Source organism: Vombatus ursinus, unplaced genomic scaffold, assembly GCF_900497805.2.
Source record: "Vombatus ursinus unplaced genomic scaffold, bare-nosed wombat genome assembly UNPS02000580.1, whole genome shotgun sequence".
NCBI lineage: Eukaryota > Metazoa > Chordata > Mammalia > Diprotodontia > Vombatidae > Vombatus > Vombatus ursinus.
Window position 1 is genome coordinate 22,141,718 of NW_020940358.1, and position 10,686 is coordinate 22,152,403.

Consider the following 10,686-nt stretch of genomic DNA (forward strand, 5'->3'; position numbering starts at 1 on the left):
TGACTTGCCTAGGGTCACACAGCTAGTAAGTGTATGTGTCAGATTTGAACTCAGGTCTTCCTGACTCCAGACTCAGTGCTCTATCCATTGTGCCACCTAGCTGCCCCACCCTCTTACTAGGAGGCAGAACAGAAATTTGAACCTATATCTTCTGATTCCAAATCCTGTGTTCTTTCCATTCTACCGGGCTGCCTCTCTGGTCTTCACAAGTTTTGTTAAAGGCAGCCAGTGTATATAAAGTATATATTTTCCAACAGCAGGCCAGCTTTCATCTTATTTGAGACAGGTGGGCTTAAATAAAGGGAAATGTTTTTGAAAGATTTTCAAAAGACAAACTTCTCACCTCATCTTATCTGTCACAGCTGCTTGCCCACTTGTTTTTCAGATGGAAATGACCCTTTTCTACATTATTAATGCCCACTTCTTTTTTAACCTCCCTGCTATTTTTAGAAATTTAAGGCTGTGAAAAGTTTCCATTAATGATCTACTCTGCTCATTTCCTGGGTTGAGAAAACAGGAAGCCCTTCACAATCCTGTCTTAAAAGGGCTTCACATGGAACAGGATAAATCTCACCTACTCCCTGCAGTTTGCTTTCACTGTATCCCCCTTTAAGAAACAATAAAAATAATAAATCCTCAGCCTTCTGGTTTGGGATGATTCTAGCCAGCTTGTCAGGAGATGGCAAGGCACACAAAGAAGGAGCTGTGGGCTGATGTTTCCTCCTTTGGCCATTATCTACTTTAGGTAGTGACTTCAGGGCCCTTACTAGACGTCCTGTACTGTCCTAGCTGAGGCCAAGTGTAGCAGAGTAGGGACTATGTCTTTGATCCCGTACTTGACAGGGGCTTCAGTAATGAAGAACCGAGCCTTTCTCGTTCCATCCCTAGCTCTGCACTCCATGGAGAAGTCTTTGGATAAGTCACACTAGTTCTTAAATCGTAATCTTAGCCTTAATCTCTTCTTCTATCAGATGGGGACAACGACACTTGTACTACCTAGCCTGTAGGTTGTTCTGAGACTCAGATGAAGTTATAGGTGTGAAAACACTAGGAAAATTTTAAATTATGGGCGTGAAAACACTAGGGTAGATACATAGATAAATAAGGCATTGTCTGTGCCCTCAAGAAGCTTACAAGTCAATTTAATAGTTTCAACACCTTCATATTCCCAGTTTTATACTCAGATCTGAGTCCTAGAGATAGCTGTTGCCGCCAAACTCAGTTTCTTCATCTGTAAAAAAAAGGAGTTCGAATAAATAGCCCCTGAGGTCACTTCCAGCTTTAGATCTATGACCCTGTGAAAACTGAAGACGCTAATACTCTCAAGTGGATATTTTCTTGTTTTTGAGTCTATGTTGATTTAGTCTGTTGATCTGAAATAGATCTTCAATACCAGTGTGAAATATCTGTATGCATATATAAATTCTAAAATATATTGACTACATATGTAGGGATAATAAAATCCATTTCAAGGAAATTTGTGATGGACCAAAAACTAAACAAAGATGCCGTGGTCTAATATAGTCCAATTCACCTTCCAGCAACCGTAATACTACTAGCTAACATTTGTGGAGTGCTGTATTTATGGAGATATTGCCCTCGTGATAATTCTATGACGTAAGTGATTTGAGGATTATTACCCCCATTTTGCAGATGAAGAAGCTGAGACACAGAGAGGTCTTAAAGCTGGTAAGTGGTAGGAGCAGGGACTTGAATGCAGGTGTCTGACTCCTAGGCCAATGGTTTTTCTGCCACATCATTCAGCCCTTGTAATGAAATGGTATTGCAGTGCTTAAAAGAAACTCTCCCATTTAGTTTGTATGTGTTGAGTTTTCTAAATGATTTGACTGTCTCCTCCTCCATACCCCCATTCTTTGAGGAGTAGTAGAAAGTGTGTTACTGATTTGGAGTCAGAAGACCTGAGTTCACATTCTGTCTGGATCGATGACTACCTGTGTGATCATAAGCAAGTCCCTCAACATGATGGGATTGGTCTTGATGATCCTTGAGGTCTCTTTTGGTTCCACACTCTGGGATACTACAATTATTCTATTGTGGGCTCCAAACATCCATCAGTAGCTTAGCTGGTGTACATGAAATCCTAAGATCACAGTACTTACTTCTGCAGAGACATGGTAAGCTTTCAGGGAACTTTTAACTCACAAAAGCATCGCCTCATCTCAGTTTGTGATATCATCCTGTCCAGAGAAAATCACTAATCTTCAGTAAGAGACATACTGAAGGGGCAGCTAGGTGGCGTAGCAGATAGAGCACCGGCCCCAGAGTCAGGAAGACTTGAGTTCAAATATGACCTCAGACACATAACCCTTACTAGCTGTGTGACCCTGGGCAGGTCACTTAACCCCATTGTCCAAAAAAAAAAAAAAAATAAGAGACATATTGAAAAATAAAAGATACATATTCAGTGACTTAGTTATGAATGACATGATATCTTTATTATAAAGGATCTTTCTTTTAGTCTCAGGCTGTGTGAGAGTTCTATTTTGTCCCAGCTGTTTAAATACCTCACTTTTATTTTTTTTCAAATTGCAAATAAAAACAATTTTTAACATTTAAAAAAGTTTTGAATGCCAAATTCTCTCCTCCTCTCCTCTCCCCCATTCCTGAGATGGCAAACAATTTGTTTTTTTAAAATAATATTTTTCCCAATTACATGTAAAAACAATTTTAATATTTATTTTTTAAAAATTATCTCTATCCCATTTTTCCCCCTCCCTGAGATGGAAAGCAATTTGACATAGGTTTTACACATTCAGTCATGCAAAACATATTTCCATATTAGTCATGTTGTGAAAGAAAACACAGACCAAACACACACACACATACATACACACATTAAGTGAAAAACAGAATGCTTCCATCTGCATTCAGACTCCTTCAGTTCTTTCTCTGGAGGTGGACAGCATTTTTTCATCATGAGTCCTTTGGAATTGTCTTGGATCGTCAGACTGTTTAAATACCTCCCTTAAAAAAAAAAGAATCAAAACTTACTTTAACACACTGAATTGTCCTATCATAATCTGCCATAATCACAATGGAATTACTCTCGGCTGCCCATTAGATTGTGAGCTCCTTGAGAGCAGAGATTGTCTCTTGCCTTTTTTTTTTTTAAATCTTCAGTGCTTAGCACAGTGCCTATCACTTAATCTGCACTTAATAAACGTTGACTAGAGCAGCTGGTGGCTCAGTGGATTGAGCACTGGGCCTGGAGTTGGGAAGACTGCTTTTTCAGAGTTCAAATCTGACACCCAGTTACTTACTAGCTGTGTGACCCTAGGCAAGTCACTTAACCCTATTTGCCTCAGTTCCTCATCTGTAAAATGAGGTGGAGAAGGAAATGGCAAAAGCACTCTAGTATCTTTGCCAAGATGGGGTCATGAAGAGTCAGACATGACTGAAAATGACAACAACAAAATTTTGACTGCCTACCTTGTTTAGTATTTTTATGTGGGAATGACAATTTGGTGTCTTGTAGAGAAAGTAAGAACATGTGTTCAGTGAAAGATAGAGGGAGAGATATAAACAGAGGAAACTATAGATTATTTGAAAGATGCCATGTGATCAGACTCACTTAGGTTCTGGCATCATCGTTAGCATTTACATTAACTCACTAATGATGTAATTGAGGCACTCATTAACATTATCAGACAAGAAGTGCCACTGTGCCAGGAGGAAGTTCTATGTTGAAAGGATGTCAAATATGTAACTTTAACGGGGAAAAACGTTTTTTAAAAATGCAGAAACTTCAAAGTACTGTTTTAAATTATAGAAAGTAACCTGATCCATTGTATCTGTATCCTCTCATTCCCCCCTACTCTCTCTTTCTCTCTCTCTTATTTTGTAGTTAATGAAATTATCAGGAAGGAATTTTCTGGATTTCCTGCCAAAAATCAGACGTAGAAGAAGTGATTAGCAAGACAACATTTATTGAATGCTTCCGTAACTGGCCTCTTGGACCCTTCTACTGCCCCTACCTACCACCTTCTGTTTCCTTTACTATTCATCTCAAGGCCTGGATTCAACATGACGAACAATGTATTGGCATAAAGCTGACTTTCTTGATTAAGGAGCTCGCCACCTTTCTCTGTAAACATCAGAAGGGACAGTCTTCCTTTTTTCCCCTCCCCCAAAGATCATTTTGTTTGACCTTAATCATGTATCAACCACATACTGTGTTGCCTGCTGAAAAAAAAAAAAAAAGAATGAAAGGAATATTGAAAGCACCCTACTGGAAGTCTCCACTGAAGCAAGCAACATTAGCCGGGACAGAGAGCGGGAGGGAGGAGGAGAAGGGAAAATGGAGACAGCATGCACTTTGATGCAAAATTAAACCCCAGAACTTCCATTCATTTTTCTAGGGCAGAGCTCCTGTGCCTTTTGAAGGAAAGGAGTGCTGAGAACATCCAACCCAAAGGAAAATGGTTAAAGTTTCCAGCACCACAGCCTGAAGAACCCAAAGCACGCTGGGGGAAAATGGAGAAGACGGAACTTGACTCTTCTTTTGTAGGGTTGCTCTGTTCCCTGCTGTCGCTGGGGACTATCCAAAGTTTATTTTTCATTTTCTCATTCTGGAGTGAAACCATCTGGCCAATATGAGGGCCACTATCGGATATTCTTGGTTTCAAGGTGTGCTGTTTGTAAATGTTCATTACTTTTTTTTTTTTCTTATGCTTTTCAAGCCAACAAGAAGTTAGAGATTGAATTTCCTTGGCTTCCTGATCAGTAACCCATGCATGAAGTCTGGTGCTAACGTGTAGTTTTAATATACAAGAGAATGTTAACTGAAATAAGTAGGCTACATATAGTATTTCTCTCTCACCTACAGTTTTACATCTTACTGGCTTTCAAGTGCTTGCTCTTCATTTTATCAGTGAGATTGCTTTTCACAAAGTAGTAAAAATCTCAAGCATGTGCAATGAATATAGAGTCCTGTGGAAGGGACAAGACAACATGGGTCAATGGCAAAAAAAAAAAATAGGTATCTTGTTAATTAAGATGATATTAAATAAGACAATCAATATTCTTAAGTGCTTTTATAGGTTTGTGTTTTTTTGTTTTGTTTTGTTTACTCCAGAGGTTAAAAGCCTTTTCTGTAAGTTATGAAATAGCTAGGCTTCCTGAATTACAAGGCAGAGATGACAGTGCCACATGATTCCAAATTCAAAGCCAGAGAGGGTTGACTCTTATCATAGGGGACAGTCTGTTCTCAAGGAGAAAACCAAAACCATTCCTGCACATATCCGTTCTCCCTAACATTTAGGCCTTTGAAGTTAGGTAGTGTATTCATAGTCCTAAGAAATCCAAATGACATTTCAGTTTGGTACAGATTCTAGAAGTTGGTTTGTCCCCCTCCTTTATGATACTTCAGTAATAAACAGATGGACTGGCATGCTTATGTAGAAAAGCCAGAGCCTTGGCTTCAGAGAGCTTGCTAATTGTATACTGACTCCATTCTTTCATGTGAACCTGCAACAAATATCTTTGGAGAATGCTTGGTTCAGAGAAGCATCAGTCAATGGAAGCAACAAGGGAGACTGGCTGCGGGTGGAGGCTTGGCCTAGAGCTCTGGCTTAGCCACTAACTTGTGTGACTTTTGTCCCTCCCCCTTTCTGGACCTCGGTTTCCTTATCTGTAAAACGAGGGGATTAGAGTCAGTGATCTCACACTAATAGGTTATGATTCTAAAAATATGAGCAACTTTAAAAGCCCCAGAATTCTGTTCATGTGAAGTTTACTGATGTTTGGAACTGAACTCATTTTAAGTTACTCTTGCGCTAGAAACCCCAGCTTTAAAGAAATAGCGGCATTCGCTGCATAACAGGGGAGTCTTCTTGTAGGAGAAAACCCAGTCAAATTAAAATTCTTTGGCTTGAATTTTCTTTGCATTGAAAAGCACTTTTTTTTAAAAGAACTGTTTGTTGCAACTGAATGTGCAGTAACAATGGTGCCATGCAAATAGCACCCCCAGATCACACAGTTTTTGTAAAGAATGAATCAGGGCCTACATGAGAAGTGCTGGGCAGGCTCTATTTTTCATCGAGTACTTCTGCTTGCATCTAAGAAGGACACAAAAATTGTGCTTGTAACGCTGTCACAGCTAATCAGTTCTTTTTGGAGGTAAGATCGACATTGCTGACCCAATGGTAGACCAAGTAAGCAGAGAGAAATCAAACCTAAAGCATGGAGTTGGACCACATGGCCTCCAAGGGTGCTTCCAAACTGAGACTCTCCAATGTGAGAACTCCTAAGTACTCTTCAAAGGTGATCTGGAAGCTGGCTTCTCAGACTAGTTTGTCATGACAGAGACCCAGGGGAGAGCTCAATGGTGACAGAGAGTCATAGAGGCTCAACCACCCTTGCTTTTTCAAGCATGATATTTCCATTTGCACAACCCAAAGTTAATCTCCTGAGTTTCTGAAAACTGGCCTTGATGGGATTTATTTCCCTTCCATTTTTTATAAATGAACAATGTTATATACAGGTCTCTTCCCTGAGGGGTTAATTCACACAGTCCTTTAGAGCCAGCCTTACCTAATACAAAGCTTTGCTTATATGTAACCATACAATCAATATTTATATTTTTTTGCCAGCAACAGTGGGGATCCCAAGATGAATACATTGTTTCCTTTTTCTTTTAAACCAAATAAGAGCATTAAGAAATATAGCAATGCTAAAATGCTGCCAGTTAGATTAAATTATTCATGTTTTTGCCACTCAGTGTTTCTCATGATAACATTAATACCTGAAGAAATCTCTCTGTAGAAAGGTTCACCTTGGAAGAGTTAATAGCATTTGGTGAGTAATCTCTTCTCACTTTATCTGGACAATAGCCACATTTGCACAGGAGGGAATTCTCTCTTTCCTCAGTTATCTGAATGTTTTACCAAAGTGCCTTCCTGTCATTGTAGCAAAGTCTCTCAACTTCATTGTCCACGGGGTGAACAAGACTAATGCGTTTTCCATCAATCTTGTACCATGCTTACAAAACAGCACTTTGGTGTAACCAAAGATTCTTGTCATTCTTTCTCTTTCTCTGTTTTTTTAAAAAATTATTCCTTCTTTTCTCCAACATAAACTTAGCCACAGATTGCAGGGTGGGCTTTCATAAACAACTGTACCAAATATTTAACTACCGGAAACAAAACCATTGGTCTTAAAATATAAACAGGCAGGGAAAAAAAAGTGAAATAGGAGCTGACAGTTATCAGGAAAGTTATGTCAGATACAAATGATAGGAGGAAAGTTTGCCAAGGGAGTAATTGTTCATGAAATATTTTCAGTACAGAAAGAAGCAGTTTAACTTCTCAGAATAGACAGGACCATAGGAGCTGAAGAGCAGGAATGAGAGGGGTCTATTGCATGTGGATAGAAAGAATGTAGTCAAGTCAGGGTTTGCACTCGCTTTATCAGACTTTGTAAATATGTAATCACTTCCATTCTTCTGATAGAAATGTACCATTTTTCTGAATGTAGGATATTTCTAAAGATAGCACTATTATTCTGTATTGTATAAAAATGCTGCTGCTTGATAATATATCTAAGACAGTTCTCAAAATTAGCCAGCATGTTATTAAATTTTTATTTTGTTATCTGTATTTTTTTAAAGTTCCTGTGCCTTTATCCACCCCTTTCCCCCAATATTACACCCCTTTTGGGTTAGAAATATTTATAAATGGTTGGAGATTTATCAAATGTCTTATTTTTTCTACATAGTTGTTGGTGAATTTTTTCCTATGAGGAATAATTTTGATTATTGGATAAATATTCCAAATATTCAAAGCCTGATTTTTCAGTCACCACCTCTCTCTCTTCTGGAAGAGAGCATTTTCACAGAAAGTAGAATACATTGGACAGCAGCTATTTTGTTCTTACAAGTGATACTAAATTCAGCCTGGGATTAAGATGTCATCATGACCTCAGCTGTTTGGAGTTTGGCTTCCAGTTTTCAGGAAGACTGTGTCACAACTGTAGGGTGAATATTTGGTGCTCTTCTCTGGTGGTAAAGAAAACTGTATTTACAAAGTGTCTACATTTTTGGGGGGTAACCCCCCAAAACAAAACAATCTGGGGTAGGATGTAGACTTAATGCTTCCATTTTCATAATGGACTTCAGAAAGAATTAAAAATGGCTTAACTGGAATAAGTCAAGGGGTTGGCTAAGCATGAGCTGCTGGTGTAGACAATTAAAAGAGACCACTGGGATGTCCAAAACCTTCCTGGTGTAGATGTAACTTAGAAGGACTAACTATGTTAGTCCTCTGTAAGGGACAAGGGATAATTTATATTGATCTCAGCGACTTGCATTTTACAAAGCATTTATCTTGAGGCTGAAGCACTGGGCAGTTCAGGAACTGTTGAGTTTTGACATTAATAATACTTAGTCTACTTTGTAGGACTGGGGTGAGGCTGAATTTATCTTTATTTCAAATTGAAAAGCACTTTATATGTGCTTTGAAAAGGAATTATTAAAATCTCTTTATTCAGTCCAAATTTGTAAGGGGTGCCCTGTAACTTCCTTGAATTGACAAACCTCCCCTGATACTGAAAGATTCTTGTCTGTGGCCCTTTTTAGCAGGTAAAAAAGACAGAAACTCAAACTCATAAATTTCTGGTTCCATTACAGACTTTCAGTGTCAAGTGCCACAGACCCAAATTAGTCAATGTTCACAGATTATTTTCACCCTCAAATGGTCTAAAACATAGTTGGGTTGTTAATATTCTACGACCCCAGTTTTAGAGGTGATTCCAAAAAGCTGTTTTTCTCTTCTATATCATAGGAGACCTAAGCTTGTTATAATCATCAGACTCTACTTAAGCGGCAGTATAAACTTTGCTTGTGTACATCCCCCCAGCCAACTGTGCCTAACCAACCTTACAGAAAATGAAAAAAACAGAGCTATTGGCTGGTGTGGAAGCAGGTCCAAGAGGCTATTGAGATACTCCCGAGGACATCTGAGGTTTCCCCAGGGCTTGACCACCCCCTTCCTTTCTTGGCCAGACGAGGCAACAACTGGGAAAATCCAACCCAGCTATTTAAGTGGTTTGGGCTTGACCAGAATGATCCTATTTGCATAGCAGGGCTGGCCACCGTGGATGGTATAGAGATATGTCTGTGTTCATAAGCTACAGATCTGAATCTGAATATCAGAGCTGTTGTCCGGGGGAGGGGGGAAGGCTTCTCACTCTGTGGTTTACATAGCAGCCTTCTACTACCACAATTTTATTCATGGGTAAAATATTCCCAGTTTGGACCTGCCAAGTAACAGCCTCTGTGAATTCATTTAACAATGGTTTTTCTAGTAGTTCTAAAGCAGTGCCTTTTTGAAGTACCAAGGAAAGGCTAAAGTTTGGAAAATGCTAACTTTTCAAAGTGGTTCCAATCTGCCACATTCCTATGCAAAACATTTTTAACCTCCAATATAATGTAGTTTATTTTTGCTATCTGTAAAATATTTTTATATAGCTTGTATTGTGATAGTTTGGCAATAAAACAAAAGATAACTGCTATTGTGAGTTGTCTGTGCATTTCTCTCTCTCTCTCTCTCTTTTCTCCTGCAGCCTGACTCAGACAGGGACATTTACCTCTGAGTTGATATCAGGCTAGTACTGGCAAAGAAGTGACCAATGGTATTTTCATATGTTTATTCCCCGTCCTAAACGCTGGCCAGTTTTATCATAGAGAGTTAGGGCAAATTCTAGCTCAAGCTAGACTTATTTTACATTTTTCAATCTTTGGGATAACTTCAGTGAGCTCTTGGGGGTTTCTACACTGCTGTAGGATGACACTGCCCCCTGGACAGCCATGGTGACACTGGCTGAGCTTCAGTCTAAAATAGAATTTTAGAGAAGGCATCTAGTGGGACCTCTCCACAAAGCATGAATCCTAAAGAGGCCTCTCCTTGAATGAATACTTCTAGAGTGACAGGAAACTCACTAATAGTAATAACAACAACAAACATTTATATAGTGCTTTAAGACTTGCAGAGCACTATGTAAATGTATTATTATTATCTCCATTTTACAGATGGGAGAAATGAAGCAGTTAAATGACTTGCCCAGGGACACATAACTGGTAAGAGTCTGAGGCCAGATTTGATCTTGGGTCTTTCTGACTCCAAGTTCAGCCACTGTTACACCTAGCTCCAAGGCAGGACGTTCCACTGCTGGAAAGCCCTAATTGTTTGGTAGTTTTTACTTGTCCATTGGTCCTTAAATCCAACACCACACAACATCCTTTTTGTCTGGCTGAATTGCTGTTGTCAAACAGCTGCCAACATTGAGGCAGAATGGTGAAGTGGAAAGTGAATTAGATTTGGAGTGGGAGGAGCTGGGTTCAAATCCTGACTCTACTATTTAGTCCCTTTCAGAATTTTGGCAAGTCTCTCAAGTTGAGCTTCACTTTCCTTCTCTACAAAAGGAGAGTGTTGGACAACATGACTTCTCAAGTGTCTAAATCCTATAATCTGATGATCTGTCATTGGCCTTGGACTTTCTATAACATTCGGACCAGTTAGCTCAAGTTGTAAAGTATGGAACTGAGATCACCATCTGGAGTCACAACCTCCCCACTCCCACCCACAAAGGCTGGTCCACTTTGAATGGAGAAAATGTCTGTCCCATTGCTACACAGTACTCCTCGGCCCTTCACAAATCATTAAACTTACG

The 10,686-nt window shown here is 39.3% G+C and overlaps 1 protein-coding gene across 9 annotated transcripts in view; it reads left to right on the forward strand.

The window, feature by feature from the left end:
- The window catches only part of NFATC2 (nuclear factor of activated T cells 2), a 204,458-nt gene that overhangs the window by 182,440 nt on the left and 11,332 nt on the right, over positions 1-10,686 (forward strand). For 6 of the 9 annotated variants that reach the window (XM_027850864.1, XM_027850814.1, XM_027850795.1 and 3 more), the window contains one exon: positions 3,866-9,520. The exons of 1 other annotated variant lie outside the window; for it this stretch is intronic. In XM_027850864.1, the coding sequence (XP_027706665.1) occupies positions 3,866-3,921 (56 nt within the window). In that variant the 3' untranslated portion in view covers positions 3,922-9,520. Of the gene's footprint in view, positions 1-3,865; positions 9,521-10,686 lie in introns of those variants that run through there. 2 more of the 9 variants (XM_027850823.1, XM_027850832.1) reach the window with 1 other exon arrangement.